Source organism: Sminthopsis crassicaudata, chromosome 3 (genome assembly GCF_048593235.1).
Source record: "Sminthopsis crassicaudata isolate SCR6 chromosome 3, ASM4859323v1, whole genome shotgun sequence".
Taxonomy (NCBI): domain Eukaryota; kingdom Metazoa; phylum Chordata; class Mammalia; order Dasyuromorphia; family Dasyuridae; genus Sminthopsis; species Sminthopsis crassicaudata.
Genome location: NC_133619.1, coordinates 45,773,046 through 45,795,554, shown reverse-complemented (window position 1 = coordinate 45,795,554; position 22,509 = coordinate 45,773,046). Strand labels below are relative to the sequence as shown.

Sequence of the window (22,509 nt, the reverse complement as noted above, 5' to 3'; positions counted from 1 at the left end):
GAGAGCAGGGGAAAGTGGAAAGATTCATGCATTGGAATTAGAGGGCCTGCTTTAAAGCCTCCTTCTGCCACTTATTACCTGAATAACCATGGAAGATGTCTTAACTGCTTTGGATATCAATATGTTCATCTATAAAGTGAAGGATTATTTCTAACTTAGTTCTACGATTCCCTAATACTAATAACTCAACATTGAAAAGCCTTCATTTATGAATATCACATGTCATTCCTTTGGCTTAGTTACTTGTATAGCATTATATTGGTCAGATAATATCTCCCCTTCTTTTTTTGTGGTTTAACATCTCAGATTATAATCCAGGGCCTATCCTTTGATTCTAGTCAAAACCAAAAAAAAAAAAAAAATCACATAATACATAAATCAAATATAATTTTTTAAACTCTTTTCAAGCTCAATTGAATATGTTTCTAAGAGATAAAAATAAATTATTTTAATCTTAGCAAAGATATAATTTTAGAGGATGGAAGAATAAAGAGCTGATTGGATTTAGAACCAAAAACTGGTTTAAGTCCCTCCTCTGCAGCTTATTGGCTATGTTTTGTTGGGCAAATTATTTTACTTCTCAAGATCTTCCTTTATTCATCTTTAACATCTTTCTAAGGATCTTAAATCTAAAGGTCTACCTCAAACATTTGATTGTTCTGTGACATATCACTAGAAACATCTTTATAAAACTACATGTTTTTGAGGGTGATGGTGGGAGGCAATTGAGATTAGGGGATATACTCAGGGTCCCGCAGATTGGATTTGAATTCAGATCCTTTTAACGGCAAAGCTAGTGTTTTATCCATTGAGCTGCTCATAAAATCATCTATTAAAAAAATTAATAGTCCAATAAAATCTCCCTCTACTGGAACAAAGGGATCAAATTAAATATACAACTTATCATTTTTTAAAAGTATACCAAAAGCTAAAACAACCTCTCAAAATGAATGAAAATTTAAAATTGATTTATTTTTATTATCTGGAGTACAGAAACTTAATAATATTATTCTGAATGCAACTTGCCTCAAAATCAATGTCTGTGCAACATGTGCAAACCATACATGGGCCAACGATTTTCAGTACTTTCTGATGGTTCTCATCTAGAACTGTATACTTGGGCAGAAAAGGATGCCAGTTTTGGGTAACGTAACCTATCGGTACACCAGAAGGAGATTGTATTTCCAACTGCAAAGGGAAAAGAGATCAAAAAAACATTGTAAGATAACTTTTAAAATATGCTATTCAAGTTTTAAAATAAGCCATTTAAAAGAGGGACAAAAGTCTTCAGGAAATCTAAAAATAGCTGGTGTGTTCATGCAATCATAGGATAAATTTCTCCAATAACTCTCATACTTTTTAGACTTAGATTCTACTCTGATATTCTATAATTACATGGAACCTTTGTTAATTAAGAGATCAAGAAATAGACTGGAAAGACGAGGCAACTTGGTTCAAGAATTAGTTATATAATTTTAGCATAATATTACAAAAAAAAAGTAACTTATTTTTAGAGCTTTGTTCATTGCCATATTAAGGCTTACCAACTAGTGGCCTTTGATAGGCTTACTACAAAAATGTAGCTATCTTAGTTAAGTATATACCTCTAACAAAATGTAAGACCACGGAAGAAAGATAAGCTATAAAAGACACATCTAGCACTATCACACAAACTCTAGCAAACAACTTTACCTTTTCTTCATGGATCTTGGCTAGTTGCTCTTTTCTATGTTCTTACTCAACTCCTACTCTGTTCACTCTTCCCCTCCCATTCCCTTGGTTGTTTGAAATCTGACCAATACCTACTGACCTATCATATCAAGATCAAATACCTTTCTAACATTCTTATTTGATTGAAAGGGGAAAGTCAATATATAACTGGCCTAAATATGAGTAAAGACTTTCAGGGTTTTTCATGTCATCTTTGGGATAGATATGGGCCAGATGGTAAGTGAATTTGGAAACTAGTGGAATGATTATTAATATCTGAATGTCAACTCTGAAAAAAACTTTGAATGTCAATTCTCAGGGGTTTGTTTTGACCCTCTTCTAGTTTTATTTATGTTGTGTGTGTATGTATTATAATATATACATATATATGTACATATGTACTATGCCATATTTATATAATACATATATTTTATTTATTTGTTTTTGTTTATTTGTTTGTTTTTTACTCAGTGACTTAGGTAAAGGCATAGATGGGTGCTTACCAAATTTTCAGGTGACACAAAGCTTTGGCAGTGGGGAGGGAATGTCACTTACTTGATGGACGATAGAATCAAAATCCTGACAGAATAGTACATGGGGCCAAATTAATAAGATGGTATATAAAGAAGACATATGCAAAATTCCACACTCAGAGTGTGTTAGTCATCATTATAAGCACAAGATAGGGTTGGTATGGTAGAAAGTAATTTAGCTGAAAAAGATGTGTAAGTTTTAATGACATGCAAATTCAAAAAGGGCCAACATATTGATACATTAGCATCCATAAAATCTAACAAGATTAAGTTAAGTTAAGGTAGGAATGGTGTATAAGGTGATGGATGACAATGTCTCTGCACTATTCTATGATCAGACAACATTTGGAATGTTGTGTTAGATTCTATGGATTACATTTTGTTGAAGACTTTAATTAGCTGGAATATTTCAGAGGAAAGAGGGCATTAGTCTGATGAGTGGCAGCAAGACCATTCCTTCAAGAACTGATTGAATGAATTTGGTATATTCAGCCTAGATGAAAGAAAACTTCATGAGGTATATGAAAGCCACCTAAAGTATTTGAAAGTTTTTAAGGTGAAAGAAAAATATAACTTATTTTATTTGATCAAAGAGGGCAGAACTAGGAACAATGGACTTATGTTACAAAAAATAAAAATTTGAGATTGATATAAAGAAATGATTTCTTAAAATTAGAATTTTCCAAAGGTGCCATGGAATGCTCAAGGAAAATATGTTCCTCTATTCAGAAAATTTTGTTTTGTTTGGATATTTTTAATTTAGTATTTTATTTTTCTCTACTCACATGTAAAAATAGGAGCTCTTCAAATAAAGGTTAAATTTTAAGCATTTAATATTCAGCAAATTGTTTGCTTGCTTGTTTTAATTATATTGAGCCAAAGTCTGCTTCTCTGCAACTTTACTGATGATGTGATGAAGGGAGCTCTTTTTTAAAGGAATGGGTTAGACTAAATTGCTTGTGAAGTGCCTTTTAAGTAAGACTCTGTGAGTTTAATCCTAACCTCAAGGTGGCACTTACTGACCCCTGGCAAAAATGAGAAATAGGCAATATCTTTATTAGTATCTTTCTTCTTTCTTTAACATTCCTTTCCTTAAATAGCTTCCCTATATCTCAAGTGTCTATTTAGTAACTGACTGTTAAGTGTCTTGTAAAGAATTAATGGATAATGAAAGTATTAGCTGATTTTTGGCTTAGATGATCCTCCCAAGAGTATCTGCACTTTAGAAGGAGATAACTGAAAAGAAAACATAGTGGAAACTAACCAAATAGGATGATTTTTTTTTCCTTTTTTGGCAGGGGCTCAATTACCCTGACTTAAAGGTTGCAGTGAAATTTTACTGTAAATCTTTCTGTGATCCTGTCATCTATTTTTAACAATCTTAGCTTAGATTCTCAGAGATCAACCAGTTCTATTCTATTTTTAATAGGAAGTTCCTTCCAATATAACCTTTCCATCTAAGTGGTCATGTAGACATATCTTGAATGAAGAGAAATCAGTTAAATTACAAGGCTACTCATGGGACTTTTTAAGCATTTAATATTCAGCAAATTGTTTGCTTGCTTGTTTTAATTATATTGAGCCAAAGTCTGCTTCTCTGCAACTTTAAGTCAACAGATATGTATTAAGTATTTATGATGTGGCAGGCACTGTACTGAGTACTGGGGAATATAAATGCAAAACCATGGTTTTTACCTTCAAAGAGCTCAGGTTCTAATGAGGAAGATATTTCTTCCTCACTTCCACTTATTTCTTAGTTCTACCCTCTGGGGTCAAGTAAAATCTAATCCTTCTTCCATAAAATAGCTCTCTATTAACACTGGGAGGGGAATGAAAATTGTTAGCACTAATATCTGTCTGCCCAGGTTGCATGTACCTTCGGATTCTAATGTTTATTGTGCAACAAGAAAATGATATTCGCACACATGTATTGTACCTAGACTATATTGTAACACATGTAAAATGTATGGTATTGCCTGTTGTCGGGGGGGAGGGAATAGAGGGAGGGGGGGTAAATTGGAAAAATGAATACAAGGGATAATATTATAAAATATATATATATATATATATATATATATATATAATTAAAAAAAAAAAAAAGAAAAGAAATGCGTTGTTCAAACTATATGATGATCAATTCTGATGGATGTGACTCTCTTCAGCAATGAGTTGATTCAAACCAGTTCCAATTGTCCAGTAATGAAGAAAGCCATCTACACCCAGAGAGAGGACTATGGGAACTGAGTGTGGAACACAACATAGCATTCTCACTCTTTCTGTTGTTGTTTGCTTGCATTTTTGTTTTCCTTAGTTTTTTTTTTCTTTCTAGATCCATTTTTCTTGTGCAGCATGATAATTGTATAGATATGTATACATATATTGGATTTAATATATATTGGACTACCTGCCATCTAGGGAAGGGCATGGAGGGAAAGAGGGAAAAATTTGGAATAGAAAGTTTTGCAAGAGTCAATGCTGAAAAATTACCCATGCATGTCTTTTGTAAGTAAAAAGATATAATAATAAAAAAATAAACTAACTAAATAAAAAAAAAAATAGCTCTCTATTGCAATACACCGGACTCAAACCCCAATGTTAAATATAGTCTTTAATCAATCCATGTATGATGTGTTCTAATGCGAGAAGCCACTATTCACTAATTGTAAGGCAACATCATGACCAAGTGATTTGGGACAATAAAAAAATGCTCACTGACCTTCTGGAGGCAACAGGGAAAATAACAGGAAGCACATCTCAAAGGTCTTTTAAAATTAATCACTTCTCTGCCAAAATTGTCCAGAATCTTTATAACATAGGGTCTTAAGGTACCGAAACAGTTTCGAGTACAGCAGTCATTTTCCTCCACTGCAAAGTAAATTCTCTGTCCCAAGCTGTTTTTAATTTCATATTTGTTGTTGGTTTCAAAACCTATAAGTGCTAAAAATGGGGGAAGGGAGAAGACATGATAATTATCACGAAGACCACTACTGGGGAAATGATTTTAACATAAAGACTCTAAATAATTTTCAAACATTAACTCTACCCTGCTGGGCCACCTGGGACATACTATCTATCCTCTTTAAGATTCCATTTTCTTTTCCTCCCCCCCCCCAATATTATTTTATTTTTTCAATTACATGTAAAAATAGTTTTCAAAATTATTATTTTGAGTTCCAATTTTTTTCTCTTTCCCTCTCTCACCTTTTCCCTCCCCAAAACAGCAAATGAGCTGACATAGGTTATACATATACAATAATTTAAAATATATTTACATATTAGTTATGTTGTGAATGAACTTCAGAAAAATGGGAAAATCACAAGAAAAAAGCAAAGAAGAAAAGATGAAAATAGTAATTTCTTGATCCACATTTCAGTCTCTCTCTCTCTCTCTCTCTCTCTTTCTCTCTCTCTCTCTCTCTCTCTCTCTCTCTCTCTCTCTCTCTCTCTCTCTCTCTCTCCCTCTCTCTCTCTCTCTCTCTCTCTCTCTCTCTCTCTCTCTCTCTCTGTGGATGGTATGCTCCAAGGAATATTTTGTGTAAAACCAGGTTGCACTGGTTGATAGGTTGTACCATATCATCTTTAAAGCCCCTTTTAGATTTAAGATTCATATTTATTTCTGTATAATTTCATGAATCTTTGTTTAAGGCTAAAGGAAGCTCAATTATTATTCTAAAATGAATCCCTGAAAAATTGTACACAGTTTTGTGCCTTTAGATTGAACTTGTATTTTCACTGGTATAAGAAGTTAGGATGAATAAATTATCTCTGTCAATGTAAATCACTGCTGACTTGGCAACTTAGAGTCTTATGGGGTTGTTTTGGGGGTTCTGAGAAGTTCAATGTCACATAACCTTTGCCTGTGTCAGAGATGGGACTTTGAATCCTGCATCTCTACCTCTTTGCTGCTTCTCAAGAATAAACATGAGGTCTTGATTCAGGATAACAGAATGTAATACAATTATAAGGGTGTAGAAAAAATCATAATGAGATAAAAACACCAACAATATAATGTTTCAGGAAAAAAGCAGAATATTATAACAGCAAACAACAGAAAAATATATGAATCAGAAGACTTGTGTCTATATCCTATATATAGATATATGTGTATATATCTATATCATTAGTTCACTTAATAAATATTTATTGACTGTATCAGATGCTAGCATGACAGGAATTATGATAGTTACTTCCAAACAGAAGTTTGGAAGATGAATGGCAGAAATTAAATTCCACTTTAAACTTAAAACTTGAAATACTAATGACACATGGGTAGAGAAGTCTAGCATGCAGCTGGCAATGAAGAATGGGAGTTAAGGAGAAAAGCAGGTGCAGTTTATGTGGTTAGGAGTCATCTGCAAGGAGATAACTGAAATCATGGCAAATAATGAGTTCATTAAGAACATATGAAAAGAAAAATTTTCAAAACATTTACAATTAAAGTGCATGTGATGGGTGAAAGGAGACTGAAAAGGCACAGAAATGGTTAAACAAGTAAAAAAAATTTAGGATACAAAAGTACCAGAAAAGTCAAGGGAAAAGAAATTTGCAGAAAGAAAGTTGTTGTTGACACAAAAAACCAGAGCACTCAAATAGCATGAAGACTGAGAAATGATTATCAGCTCTATCAGTAAAGAACAACCAATTATATTATATTTAAAAGCTGGGTGCTATTTTAAGAGACTAAAAAGTAGAGAGGGAAGAAGTTTGAGGCAATAAAATGACATTAAAATGCAGCAATGAAGAATAGAATCTGAAAGGACAATAGCACAAACAGATATCAAGACTAAATGAGAGAACTTGCAATTTTTATAGGTAGTAAAGAGATAAATAAACTGGAGAATGCAGATAATCAGGAAAGTGGAAGCTAACCATTATTTTAATGTTCTTTTACCTAAGTATAATATTTTTAAAATTTTAACTGTAATACTTTTAATGATGGATCTGTGGTCATCAGTTGTACATAAGAATTGGGACCTGGAGGGTGGTGTATGATGAAAAAAAGATCAATTTGACTAAACTGCATTGTAGATGGAGAGAAGCAAGGAAAAATAAAGCTAGAAAAATAGGTTAAGACCAACTTTAGAAAAAAATTCCTTTGTAATTGGTTGGAAAATGGATTACAATGGAGCAAAATCTAAGACAGGATAACTAGGAATTTATTGTTATGGTCCAGGTAAGCAATGATAAAGATCTAAACTAGAGTACTAGTTGTGTAGATAGAGGGGAAAAAAAAAGAATAGAAGTGAGACATATTGTGGAAGGAGAATCTATAAAGTTTGGTAATTGAATTAATATAGGAGGTAAGTATGATAGTGTGCAAAGAGAGGAGAGAGCTTAGGTGTTCCTTGAGGGGAAATAGTGTCTTTGTATGTCTAGAACTTAAAATAATACTTGACACATAGTTGTAATAAATGTTACTGATCAACAAAGTTTTGAGATATGCTCACAATTAATAATCCAATTATTATGAGACAAAGTTGAAGGAAACTACATCTAGTGTTACCTTTCTTACACCAAGATTTATTTGCTCATTTGAAGCAAGAATATGCTTTTTTAGATAGGAGCTGATTAAAATGAAATAAGGTAAATTATTCTTTTAAGGATACAGTAGATACTTACCTTCCAGAATTTCAACTTGCTGTTGGATCACTAATTGGTCAATCTATATGAGTGAAACAAAATAATAGAATTCATAATTATTTATTAGAGACAGGTAAAGGCCTCGGATTTCATTAAATTCTTTCAACCAATACAGATCAGTATCTTCTTTGCAACTTGCACTCTTCTGAAAGTTGTCTGGAGCAGTTGTTTAGGGTCGTAAGCCAGTTATAGCAAAGCTGGATCTTATTCTTCCTGGTTCTACGTTCCTTTATCAGTTTCTATTGATTACCCATTATCCCATTAAACAAATCTTAAAATATCTAACACACAAATACTAAAAGCACAATACATTATTTTTAAAGTTTATAGGGCAGCTGGGTGATACGGTGAATAGAACACCAAGATAAAGCATTGGAATCAGGAAAACTGGAGTTTAAATCCAACCTCAAACACTGACTGTGTAATCCTGGGCAAGTCACTTCACCCTGTTTGCCTCAGGTTTCTCATCTATAAAATGATCTGAAATAAAAATGGCAAACCATCCCAATATTTTTGCCAAGAAAACCCCAAATGAGGTTATAAGGATTGGACATGACTGAAATGACTGAACAACACAAAAGATTTATTTGATCACATCCCTGTCACTAGTACTAGTTTTCCCATTTCCCCTTCATTCTAGTAGTGCCTTTTCCCTATAGATTATTTATCAGACTGGGGACTTTATTATAGCAGAAACTGTCCTTTGCCTTATATTAGATAGCACAGGAAAGGCATTTAATAATTTTTTGATGACTTATTATGAAGTAAGTTAGAATTTAGAAGTCCTTACTAAACTGTAAGAAAAAAATTAAAATAAAACAAAGACCAAAATCCTGACCCAGTACAAGATATTTTACCCATTGTTACTGTGGTCAATCCTTAACACAGAAAATTACTTTTACTGGAAATTCATTAACAGAAATATGAAAGTAACATTCCATTTTAGAAAGTAAAAGGTAAAATCTAAATTTCAAAAAAATGCAATTGTAATTCATTTTTGCATCATCTTTTATGGGTAAGTATATGCCAGGACTGTAATGCTTGGATAATTTTTCACATCCATTTAAGAAGGAAAATGATTCCACAAACTGGATCCGACTTTTCTATACCTAGACAAGGATCCTGTCTGTAATGTGCGATGAATGAGCATCCAAGTTTAATACAAATTTCTCTCCAAGAGGGAATATCATGTATGTGTTTTTGTATTCATAGTACCTTTCTTTCACATGCAGTGTCAGAAATTTTTAACACAATTATTATGTTTCTTTTAAGACATCTACACCCCCAGTTCCTTCAGCTGAGCTAGAATCTTGAGGTCCTCTGCCATCTTGACAATATTTCTTAGAAACTCCATTAAATATAGGACCCAGAATATAACATAATACTCCAGATGTATACTGACCACTGCAAAATACCATGGGCCTTTCACATTTCATATCTTAAGGCAGCCAAGAACTACATAGTAATATTTTTTTTGGTGGGAGGAGCATGAAAGGGCTGCTATGTGATATAGTGTACTGGTTGCCTCTTACTCAGCCCATAGTCCACCAGAACATCTCCATTTTTCCCCTCTTTCAAGAAAACTCATTTCTTTGCCGAGTGAAAATGATTAAAATATGCACCCACCAACGTATGCTAAATATCTTCTAAATAAATAAATATTAAAATGTTAATTCATTTTAATTAAACAAGCATTTACTATGTATAAAGCACTGAGGTAATTGATTGCAATATGAAGATATAAATTAAACAGTCCATGAAAATCCCCAAACTTTACATTTTATTAATTCCAACTTTAATCTAGCACTTGTTTTATCTGAAATTTAAACTACATTCTAAAATTTTACCTAGGCATAAAAATATTATAATAATATTTTTCAACATAAAGCACAATTTTATATGCCTTTGGTATATTTCTTGTATTTTTAATGTTAAGTGAAGCAAATTTCATGATGTCCCTCCTCTCTGACTGCTCTTTTCCCATCTTACTTTTGTTAGTTTACCTTCTGATTCTGAGGGAGTCCCTAAAGTTTTGCCCTAGATCCTCTTCTTCTTTTTTTTTTTCATTTTCATGCTTTTTTCTAATGACCTAATCTTCTCCCATGATGTCTATGGAAATGACTGCCAAATTTTTATCTGCATTCCAAACTTACTCCACAGTTACACTGTGTTCCAACTGCATGTCTATTGAGATACCTTGCCAGCTTCTGCAACTAACGGTATTTCCAATTAAATACCTTCACTCCATGAAACTTAATCCTTATCCAGGTTTCTTTGGTTCTATTAATAGTGCTTCCAGTCATTCAGGCTCACAGAGTCATTTTGGGGAATGGGAAAGAGAGGTAAAAGACAGAAAAGAGCCCACCAGTTTATGAAGCCCTGTAATTTCTATCCTTGTAATATCATTTATATCCAGTCCCCTTTTCTCCACTTTTAGCACAACCAATATAGTCAGTTGTCTATTTTAATTTAATTTAAATTACAGCCTCCTTACTGATATGCCCGCCTCCAGTTTAATTCCAGTTCCAAAAATTTGGAGCCACTGACTGAGAAATCTAATGTATGAACATGAAACTTACGTACTTAAACAAAATAAATAAATCATCATGAACTCCCTGTTTTCAGTAAGATACATTTTAAATTTCTGCCTGGCTTCAAGCATGTTAAAGATCCACTTTCAACCCTGCTTGGGCAACATTCTATATTCTCTCCATTCATACATTGTCTTTTAGCCCAAATGGACTATAGCCTATCCGTAATTCTCATTCTATTTTCTCTTCTTTATATCTCTAGATACAGAATAGATATAGGTGAAAGGCCCATGGTATTTTGCAATGGTCAGTATACATCTGGAGTATTATGTTACATTCTGAGTCCTATATTTTTATGGAGTTTCTAAAGAAGTATTGTCAGGATGGCAGAGGACCTCAAGATTCTAGATCAGCTGAAGGATAGCTATGCCTTTATATCTATTCCTACTACTATCCACCCTGTTACTGGATACATTTTCTTCCTATTCTAGCTCTTTCCCTGGAAGCTATATTAAAATCACTAGTACAATTGCGTCTGGAAAATGTATGTCAGCGGACGACAGGGTGGTTCTACTTAATAGACAAGATTATATAAACCTTTCCAAGCCATCATTTTCAACTTTGTATTCCTTGCTCCTATCATAGTGCCCTGCATATTGTAGATGTCTGACAGGAGCCAATTAAACAAATATACACTAAAATTTAAAGGTACAAAACACTAATTGATAACTAAGCTTACAAAATCAAGCTGACTTAAAGCAAGTCAGTTTCCTCATCTGTAAAATGAGCTAAAGAAAGAAATAGCAAATAAAGTCATCAAGAGTACGATATGACTGACTGAACAAAGCAAAGAATACTCAAAAGCTAACATTCATTGGTTCACTTGATATGGAATTTTACCTTCCCTTATGGAATGCACTTTTCCTCCCTCTGACTACATAATTTATTCAAGAGCAAGGGATAACAAACAGAAATATCAACAGTTATGCTAACTTTAATTATTAAAAGGGAACTAACGAGTCCTGCAACTTTGAGTTAATTGCCAATTAATTAATCATTCCATTGCTGTTCAGTGAGGTTTTTGAGATCCCATGGACCATACCATGCAGGGAATTTTCTTTGCAAAGATACTAGAACAACTTGCCATTTCTTCAGTGAATTAATGCAAACAGAGATTAAGTGACTTGCCCAGGACCTACAAAGCCAGTATTTGAGACCAGATTTGAATTCAGAGCTTCTTAACTCCAGATCTAGTGTTCTATCAACTGAGTCACCTAGCTGTTCTTCAGATCATTCCACAGACTTTATTAAGACTCTATTAAATAACTAATAAAAAAAATAAAAAAGACTCTATTAAATATAGATATTTATATCTATAAATATTAAAAATAAATTAGACTATTTTAAATAATACCACCTCTGTGCCAGAACACTGTCTTAGGCACTGGGATTACAAAGACAAAGAATGAAATAAGCCTTTTCTTCCATGGAAGATTGAGACAGACATTATTGAGAATTTCACTAAATCAGAAGTAATCAATGGGTTGTGATACACATAGGTTGTAGGAATGATTGCTCATGGAGAGATGAAATCATGAATTAAAAGGGGAGGGGGACAAGTCAGTACCTGACTTAAATATTCCAGTCCAGGTGGACAATTCATTGGTGGTGGTGGTGCAACCCATTGTGACCATCCAGGCACACCAGGCTGTGGTTGTTGTTGATAGTTAGGAACGCCAACAGGCCCAGGACCTGGATACCCATATTGTTGTGGAGGGCCTTGAATGAAATAATAAAAAAAAGTTTATAATTTCATGCACCAGTGTATTTCAACAAGTTAACACAGTTGAAACAATGCTGATGACTTAGAAATTATTTTCTCCTCCCCCAGTGACTAAAGGGAATAAGTATGTCAACAAAAGTAAATGTGACAATTCCTGCAAAGGAAAAAAAAAAAGCATCTACCATGAGATCAGCATACAGACAAGAAGAATATGGATAAAATAAAATGAGCAGAACCAAGAGAACATTGTACACAGTAACAGCAATATTTTGTGATAATCAACTAGGGAAGACTTAGCTTTTCTCAGGAATACAACTGATGGGATTCTGATTGGTGCCCAAATCTGTTCCTTTCCCCAGCACAAACTAGAAATCCTCAATCACTAGCTGACAGGTACAGGTCTACATGGTCTACAAACTCATCATCCATGAATATTGGATATCAATCGATAAGACAGTAGCACTAATAGGATGTAGACCAGAGCATTGAAACACAAACTTCAATCTTTCCCCAAACCTAGCACCTGTTCACTATCCTTCTTATTGTCCTTTGGGTGAATTTATGACCAAATCAGGCTAATTATAATATCATTACCACAGATTAATACTACCCCCCAGTGGGGTTTTCTGCATGCATTCTGAGTAACTACATGTATAGTTTCATCAAGGTTTTAGGACCTCCCCATGCTAGCAATTCCTCTTATAACCTCAGAATCAACATATCTTGTGAAGTAATCAGATTCCACAAATATATTTGTCTTGCTTTGCTGAATGGCTAATTCTTGCTAAACTCCCAGAAGGAGCAGAGCCTACTCTGTATGAATGATTCTCAAAAGAAAAAAAATTAAGAAAAAAAAATCTCATTTTTCCAAATAGGAACAAAGATAGTTTGAAACATTCACCTCTGCAGAACCTTGATTTCCAATTTTTTTCTCACTCTCTTCTCCCTCCCTCCTCCCCAAGATAGCAAGCAATCTAATATAGTTTAAACATGTTCAATTCTTCTAAACATATTTCCATATTTGCCATGCTTCACAGGAAGAATCAAATCAAAAGAGAAAAAAATAAGCAGGCAAACAAAAGAAAGGTGAAAATAACATGCTTTGATCCACAATCAATTTTCATAATTTGATATCTGGATTCAAATGGCACTTTCTATGACAAGTATATTGAAATTGCCAGGAATCATCACATTGTTCTCAATAATTCTTAATAAATTATTTTACTTAATTACAATAAATTGATTTACTTTACTTGGAGAGAGCCTGAGTCCTGAATTCTTTCAAAGATGACACCACAGATTATCAGCTTGAACCCAACACAATGATTCAAGACAAGTACAAAGGAATCATGATGAAAAATGTTATCCACATCCAGAGAAAGAACTGATGGACATAGCATGACAAATCATACTATTTTCACTTTATTTTTTTCATGTCTTTTAAAAATATTTTGGTCTATTGCTTTTTTTCAGTTATAATTAAAATGGAAATATGTTTTACATGATTAGACAACTATAACCTCTATAAATGTGCTATTTTAGGAAGGAGGGAAAGAAAAACTTGAAACGAAAAATTTTGTAAAAATGAATGCTAAAATTATTACATAAAGTTGGAAAAATAATGTTGACTTTTTTTTCTACGCCCATGGCCAACAAAAGTAAGGACTCTGAAGACTCTGAAGGAGGCGAGAAGAAAAAGGTGTTCTGCTAATTTCATTTTGTATCAGTTCACCCAAGTCTTTCCATGTTGTAGTTTTTTCTCAAGTCATCTTGCATGTCATTTCTTATACTACAAATATTATTCCATGAAATCATATACCACAACTTGTTTATCATTCCCCAATTACTGAGTATCCCCCTCAATGTCCAAGTCTTAGTCATCACAAAGCCACATATTAGAAAATTCATTTTAAAAAATTTTGTATCCTGACTGTACAACACACTGCTTAAAAAATTAATCTCAATGTCTATTGGATTGAGTTAGAAGAAAGGCACAAAGATGCGAAGGGAAAGTAATGACTTATGGCAAAAGTGGAAGACGCTGAGAAATTAAAGAAAGCATGTACAAAAAATTTCCAAAAGCACAGTAATCTGAACCATTTAGAATCAATAATCTTATACATACCAATGGTCCCTAAGGAATTTAATGTATCATAGTACAGTATAATAGCTGCCATTTCTAATGAGAACTGTAACTCATCAACCAATATTAAGTGCTTATTCTATGTCAGGCTTCATTCATATAGAGTATGTGGAGGATTGTTTAATCTTTTCAAGCTGGCAGAAAGTGCATCTGACCTTTTAGAAATATTTCTTGTTTACAAAACAGTTAAGATGCTTTTTAAAAACATCTTTGTTATCTAGAATGATGTATACCCTGAATATTCCTAATAGATAAAATTTTCTGGGACATTTAAAAAAGCTATTTCAAACCCCACCCCATTCGTTCTCAATGGAAAAGATACACATTAAAAAAAAAAAAAAAAAAACTATTATGAATGACCAGCAGGATGAATACAGAGAGGTTTGGAGAGACTTACATGAACTGATGCTGAGTGAAATGAGCAGAAAAAGGAGATCATTATACCCTTCAACAATGATACTATATGAGGATGTATTCTATGGAAGTGGATATCTTTGTCAAAAAGAAGATCTAATTCAGTTCCAGTTTATTAATGATGGACAGAAACAGCTACATCCAGAGAAGGAACCCTGGGAATTGAGTGTAAACTGTTTGCACTACTGTCTTTCTACCCAGGTTACTTATACCTTTGGAATCCAATTCTTACCATGCAACAAGAAATTTGGTTTTACACACAAAAATTGTATCTAGGTTATACTGTAACACATTTAATATGTATGGGATTTCCCATCATCTAGGGGAGGGAGTAGAGGGAGGGAGGGAGGGAAAAATTTAGAAAAATGAATACAAGGGATAATGTTGTAAAAAAAATTATTCATGCATATGTACTGTCAAAAAATTATAAATATAAAATTAATAAAAAAGAAAAAATATTAATAAAAATGTAAAAAAAAACCTATTATGATATGTCACTTTTAATTGAAGAAATGTTTCAAGTAGGAGTTATTGACCAATCTTTCTGGGTAACATAGATTTCTTTGCCAGTCTGGAGAAGCCTAAAAATCCCTGATTAGAATAATGTTTATAAATGCATAAAATTAAATACATTGGATTATGATGGAAAATAACTCTATTTATATATAATTGTTAATCTTTTTAAAAGTTCATGAACCCTAAGCATGAATAAGTTCTAGAATGTTTTTTAAATATTTTTAATTTGTTTTTTATTTTATTTTATTTTAAAAAAGCATGCAGCCACTTCAAATTTGAAACTTGTTTCTTTTTTGAGCAGTTCTATTAGTTAGGAAGTTACTTCTAATATAATACAATGGAAATAGCAGAATCTGTGGTATCAGAGGACCTCAATTCTAATCTTGCCTCTCTTATTTATTACTTGGGCAAATCACAATCCCAGTTTTCTCAGCTATAAAGTGAACTAATGTGGGAAGAGTGTCTCTTACAAGTAGGATACAATAGTTTTCCTTGCAGTGAAGCTAGTTTCGAGACTTAACTGACCCAGGGGACTGGGTATAGGCCCACTTCCTTGTTGCTTAAGCACAAAAGTAAAGCAATCACATACATCATACTTTTCTGACTGACAGGGACAATATCACCAACACAGACAAGAAAGCTGCATCCAATTGAATCAGTACCTAAGATTCTTTCCATTTTATGACTAAGTCAATTCCATTTTCTAAACTTTTAGATGACATATTAGTGTTTCATTTCCTTCAATCTCAAACCTGAATGCGTTGACTGGCCAGAGTCAAAGCTGGCTTAAAGTAGCAGGATTCAATTAATTTAAAGATCCTAAAAGCCTATACCTCTCTATAATGTTTCATTGGTTCTAGTTCCCTTCTTTGTATCTAAGCGGGTTATGTAGTTATAGTTATGTTATATAGTGTGTCAAAAAGGAAAAAAAATAGTACTGGACTACCAATCTCACTCTTAACGGTTCTTTTCTGCAGGGCTTTATTATTTGGTAGTCTTTCTTCTACGTCTTGGCACTGGCAACTGTTTCTAATAATTCAGACTTTCCTTTCTGAAAACTCTCCATCTAATAGGATTTTTCTGTTTGCTTACTTATGCTTTTTTTTTTGACTGAACACATCTTATCATTAATTCATATTGTGCTTTCAGTGTATTAAATTTTTCAAGTATTTTTCACATTTTCCTCTTCCTCCTATCTTAAATCTCCTCAGTTGATGTTTTGGAATTGAATGTCATATAATTAAATGTCATCCACTTAAACTTTTCATATTCCAATTCTGCCATCCATTACCTTAATGCTCAGTTTTGGGTTATCCACAAATTTAATAATTTCCACAAATCATAATACAGATATCTATTCAAATCATTGATTTAAAAATTGAATTAGCTAAGAAAAGCCTCACAAGGTACCACAAAAGAACAAATTCTAGCCTGACAATAACCCACTGATCACCCTTCTCTGGATAAATTTACTTAGATAGTTTAAATCCACTACACTTTATGAGCTTCTTTCCTACTCCAATTCCTACTCCAACTTTTTCTATTAGAAGACAATAATACATAAGAAATCTTCAACATTCACTTTAACTAGTAAACCTGAGAAAAGGAAACAAGGTCTGCTGGATTGTTTCTACAAGTTCAGTAGAAATATGTATTAAATATTTAAACACTGGGGATTATAAAGGACAAACTCCAAATCTGTCCTGATCTTAATGAGCACACAGTCTAATTCTCAATTATCCAATGTAGGTCCAATGTTTTCCTTTGTAAAGTTCTTAATCTAATCATTTAATAAACATTGTTAGAATTGTTTTTGAAACAAAGTATTTTTTAAATTTTTACTTACTTTTCCTCTTTCACATTATTTTATGACTCATTGATAATCCAACAATTTAACAATTCACTAATTTTTAAATTAATTATAAAGTAACACAATATTCATAAATAACAACTTCAATACTACCATAACATTTTTGCAAAAATTATTATTATTATTATTTGTAAAGGGCTGAAACTGAGTTGATACACTGAGGTTGGACAACCAAGCACTTAAGGCTAATTACCGACTGAACAATACTCTATTACTGTGGTCCTCAAACTTTTTAAATAGGGGCCAGTTCACTGCTCCCTCAGACTGTTGAGAGGGCCAGACTATAGTAAAAACAAAAGCTCACACTTATTGTTTTGGATATTGCTAATATTTTGTTGGCAACTGAATGGTAATCTCCTGAGTCTATGGCTTGTAGAATTTTTCTTCTATCCCCTTGTGAAAGAGGAGTACAATTTTTCCCCTCAAACATTTAAAACACTTCTTTCCTGTTCCCTACAATCTCTTGAGACTTTAATGAATAGTTTGTTCATCATATCTCTGAATTTTAAATGATCCACTTGGAATAGCCTAAATAAATCAATTCTTGAGGTTAAAGAAAAATAGTTAATAGTCACAAGCTTACTCCAAACTTCATACACACCTGGGAGAGTGGCTAATTTTTTTTACTTTTTGCCTAAAATACTGGTTTTCTTATGAGCACAAGCTTAAATTATCTCCAAATTTTAATTTTTTTTAAAAAAAGCAGTTCCTAAATAGAAGGAACTGTTGTTTTTACCTATCCTCTTCCAACATAATTTTCATAGTAACAAGTTACACAAAAATCTATACCTACCATGAGTCTGTAAAAAGCATTAATCCATTTACAATAGAAGCCATAATTATAATACAACATCAATAAATAGTTTCTAATATTAGAAAAAAACATAATCATAAAATCTCAAAAAGCCATGTAGTACCACATATATCCAGAAATAAAATTATTATTATAATATACTCAATAAATATCTGTTCAGTTTGAAAGTCTCCAATCTGGAAGATATTGCTGCCTGCTGGAAAGTACATTTCTACCCTTAGATAGCTCTAATTTTAGTTTAAAAAAATACTAAAAGGATAGATAGTATCACCTTATTTAGCTTAAATGCAGAGTAAATCATGCAAAAATGCCAGACTGAATGACACAAAAAGTGGAATAAGGTTGGGGAGGACATATAAACAATCTCAGATATGTAGACAATATCACTTTACTGGCAGAAAGTGAAGAATTAAGGGGCCTCTTGATGAGGATAAAAGACAAAAGTGTAAAAGCTGGCTTCAAACTTAACATTAAAAAAAAAAATCTAAGATCTTGGCAAATGGCCCTACCACTTCCTGGCAAATAGGGGGAGAAGAAATGGAAGCAGGGTCAGATTTTATATCCTTGAACTCAAAGATCAGACAGTGAGTGCTGCCATGAAATTAAAAGATGTTTGTTCCTTGGAATGAAAACCATGGCAAATCTGGACAGAATACTAAAAAGCTGACACCTTATCTTGCTGACAAAGACCTGTATAGTCAAAGCTACAGTTTTCCCAGTAGAAATGTAGGACTGTAAGGGTTGAACCATAAGGAAAGCTGAATACCACAAAATAATATTTTTGATTTGTGGTATTGGAGACTTTTGAGAATCTCTTGGATAACAAGGAGATTAAATCAGTCAATACTTAAACTAATTAAGACTATCAACTGGAAGGTTAATAGTAAAGCTGAAGTTTAGCTACTGTAACCAAATAATGAGAAAATGGGACTCATTAGGAAATACCCTGATACTGAATAAGATTGAAGGCAAAAAGAGAAGGGGATAGCAGGGGATGAAATAGAAAGTGTCATGAAAGCAATGAGAGTGGACAGACTTTGGGAGATAGTGGAGGACAGAAGGACCTAGTATGCTATGTTTCAGGGGTTCACAAAGAGATAAACACAAACAAATGGCTTAACAATGACCAAAATTATTTAGGAATATTTTTCTTTATTACATAAAGCATAAATCCCCCTCTTTGTAGCTTCTACACATTGCCCCTGCTTCTATATTCTGGGTCCAATTGAAAAAAGTCTAATTTCCATTCCAAATTATAGAATACATGATGACAATTCTTACTAATCAAGATGGTCATCTGCCAAGATATAGGTAGTCCCAAATCCCTTAAGGAACAATTACTAACAATGCAATAACAAAGCCAAATGAAATCCTAAATTCAAGGAAAAGTACCATTGAATTGTATTCCATAAAGCAGTGGTGTCAATCTCAAAATAAGCAACTAAAGCATATAAGTATTACTATGGGTCACATATCTCAGGTTCCTGTTGTCACTATCCATTCATTAAATCATGTCTAATTCTTAGTGACTCCATTTTAAGGTTTTATTGATAGAGACATTAGATTATTTTGCAATTTCTTTCTCTAGATCATTTTACAGATAAGGAAATTGAAACAAGGGGTAAGTAACTTATCCAGGGGCACACAGCTACAAGGGTAGATTTGAATTCTAGGCCCTATATTGTATCCAGAGTGCCATCTAGTTGCCCATATTTCTTTTCTTCATTTCCCAATTACTTATAAAAACTTTTTTTTTCCTTAAATTTTGTGTTTCAAATTCTTCCCTTCCCCTGGATTGAAAAGGTAAACAATTTAGTATAGGTTATTCAGGCAAAACACATTTCTGTATTGATTTTCTATGCTGTAAAAGATAAAATATGAAAAAAAAACCAAGAAAAAATAAAGTAAAAAAGATATATGGTTTGATCTGCATTTGGACTATAGTACTTCCTTCTCTGCAGGGAAGGTAGCAGGGAACATTTTTTTTTTTTTATGTTAAGTCCTTCATGATTCTCTTAAGTCGTTTAGTTACTAAGAATAATTAGCAATTCATAGTTTATAATATTGCTGTAACTGTGAACACTGTTTTTCTGGTTTTGTTCACTCCATTTGGCATTAGTTTATGTGCATCTCTCCAGATTTTTCTGAAAGCATTCTGCACTTAATTTCTTTCATTTCTTATAGCACAATAGCATCCTATTACAATCCAATCATATGCCAAAACTTCCTCTAAAAATCTTCTCAATTTCAATTTTTTCTTATCACAAAAAAAAAATTGTTCTAAATATGTTTGTATGTATAGGACCATTTCCTTTTTTTTTTTTTTTTTTTTTTTTTTAATTTATCTCTTTGAGATACCGATCAGTAGTAGTTTCACCGGGTCAGAGTTTAATAATCATAGTTTTATAGTCATTTGGGCATAGTTCCAAATTGTTCTTTACAATTCTAGCTACAATGATGTAGTGCCAGTTTTTTCACATCCATTCCAAATAATTTGTCATTTTTCTTTTCTATAGTATTAGCCCATCTGATAGGTGTCAAGTGCTATTAAGTTATTTAAAGTTATTTAAATTTTCATTTCTTTAATCAATAATGTTTTAAAGTATTTTATATTACTATGTATAGTTTTGATTTCTTCATTTGAATATTGCTCATTCATATCCTGTTCATATCAGGACAATTTTCCTCAATAATACCTGTCTGACCTTTTGGGGAAGCCCCAGAAGAGAGATAAAAGATAAAGATTTATATAAATGGGAAGGATTTGATAACAGTGTTATGTCTAGCTCCCAGATCTGAGGTAGAGCTGAATTCTAGATTAGGAAGATAAAAGAAGGCAGGGTTTGGGCCCAGTCAATTTTCTTAATCAGAACCTTAACTACTTAAGCAAAGCATCTTTCTAGGCTTTAATTTCCTTATCTCTAAAAATATGAATTGTGTGTGTTACTAGATGTTTTCTGATGTTTGTACCAGTCCTAGCTGTGAGTGCCCTATGCCTAGATTACTTGGAAGCAAAACTGAGGTGTAACCATGTTATATAATGGTTAAAAATGGCACAAAACCTAAACACAAGAAGTGAAACTATGGACACAAGAAACAAAATAAACAAACTATAACATGGATTAAAATAATCATAATATAATCTCAAAGGAAGGAGATTCTAAAACAATCATAAGTAAAACTTAAGTAAAAAAAAAAAAGAATGGAATGGTTACAAAGTTTCAGTGAATAGATACAAGAAGTTAAAAAAATTAGGTAAAACAAAGAATAACCATGAACAGTTGGATCAAAAAAAGTATAACTATACAAGCGGTTGATATGTGAAAAATAAAATTCAGCCAATACAGAACTAAATGATTTAACAAGGCAACAAGAAATATTAGAACAAAGTGGAAGCAATGAAAAATTAGAGGAATGTAATTATCTATCAGAAAAAAAAAACTGACCTGAAAAAGATATTATGAACCAATCATTTAAAAATCCTGATTACCCGAAACTTAACCTACCAATCAACAACAAAAACAAACTACTCAATATCACTCATCAAAAAAAAAAATTATAAAAATATGTCAAGTTTGTTAGGAAGCAAAGTAAAAAATAAAATCAATAGGTCACCCTTAAGTAACCTCAAGTTGAATGTGACCTAGAAATCCAGAGTTTTCTGGTCAAAGAAAGAAAAAAACAAAAGTTCATTTATATCAAAAATCAAAAGAAAAAAGGTTTATTTTATAAAATGGAGTACAATCTTAAAGGGGAAAATGCATTTTTAATAGAATGGAGGTCTTTCAGATACTCCAGTTGAGAAAACTGAAATTAGGTAGAATCTTTGAAATATAAACATAGGATACAATACATTTTCAAAGATAACTATATTTGAGAAATTGAAGAGATAAAATGATCAAATGTTTACTTTGTAATAGAGGAAAAGAATATCTCTTTAAAACCTCATCATCTTTAAGAGCAAATTAGAGAACAAAGATATCATCTAATCTTGTATGGAGTTTTAAGTTGTTTTGTTTGAAGAGTTAAGAAAAGGGAGGAGAAAAGAAATATACTATGCAAAAATGAGTAATGACATTCCTCCTGATGTAGGTATATCAAAATAATAATATTTAAATATGTAGGTAGATACCAGAGAAGTAAGTTTCTCATTAATTACATCTTCAATTGAAAGAAATCTGAACACAAATACTGACCATAGTATATAAATACATTAAAATCAGTAGGGAAATAGATTGGAACTAGGAAAGGCAAAAAGGATATTTAAGAAAGAGAGTAAAGGGAAGGAAAGTAAATTTTAGCTATGGAGGACAGATTAAAAAGAGGAGAATAAGCAGCTAGAAGGGTAAGACTCATCCATCAGTTAAGGTCAAGTTGAAGAGGTCCTGGGTCACTAAGTGGGGTTGGCAGAGAAAATCTGACGTGTAGATAAAATTATTTTCTGAGGCAAATAGGGAAGAGCATTGCTGGGATCAGCTCAGTCTTATAGTCTTACCCCTGTGGAGGTCTTGTGTAATCCCACCTTACTGTATCCAATCAGAAAGCTGAGATAGGT

At 32.6% G+C, this 22,509-nt stretch overlaps 1 protein-coding gene across 6 annotated transcripts in view; it reads right to left on the bottom strand.

Annotated features, from left to right (window-relative positions):
- The window catches only part of LOC141560372 (phospholipid scramblase 1-like), a 59,830-nt gene that overhangs the window by 5,581 nt on the left and 31,740 nt on the right, over positions 1-22,509 (bottom strand). For all 6 annotated transcript variants that reach the window (XM_074298387.1, XM_074298390.1, XM_074298386.1 and 3 more), the window contains 4 exons: positions 12,042-12,193; positions 7,863-7,905; positions 4,960-5,180; positions 1,027-1,188 (listed from right to left, as the gene is read on the bottom strand). In XM_074298387.1, coding sequence (XP_074154488.1) covers positions 1,027-1,188; positions 4,960-5,180; positions 7,863-7,905; positions 12,042-12,193 — 578 coding nt within the window. The remainder of the gene's footprint in view (positions 1-1,026; positions 1,189-4,959; positions 5,181-7,862; positions 7,906-12,041; positions 12,194-22,509) is intronic.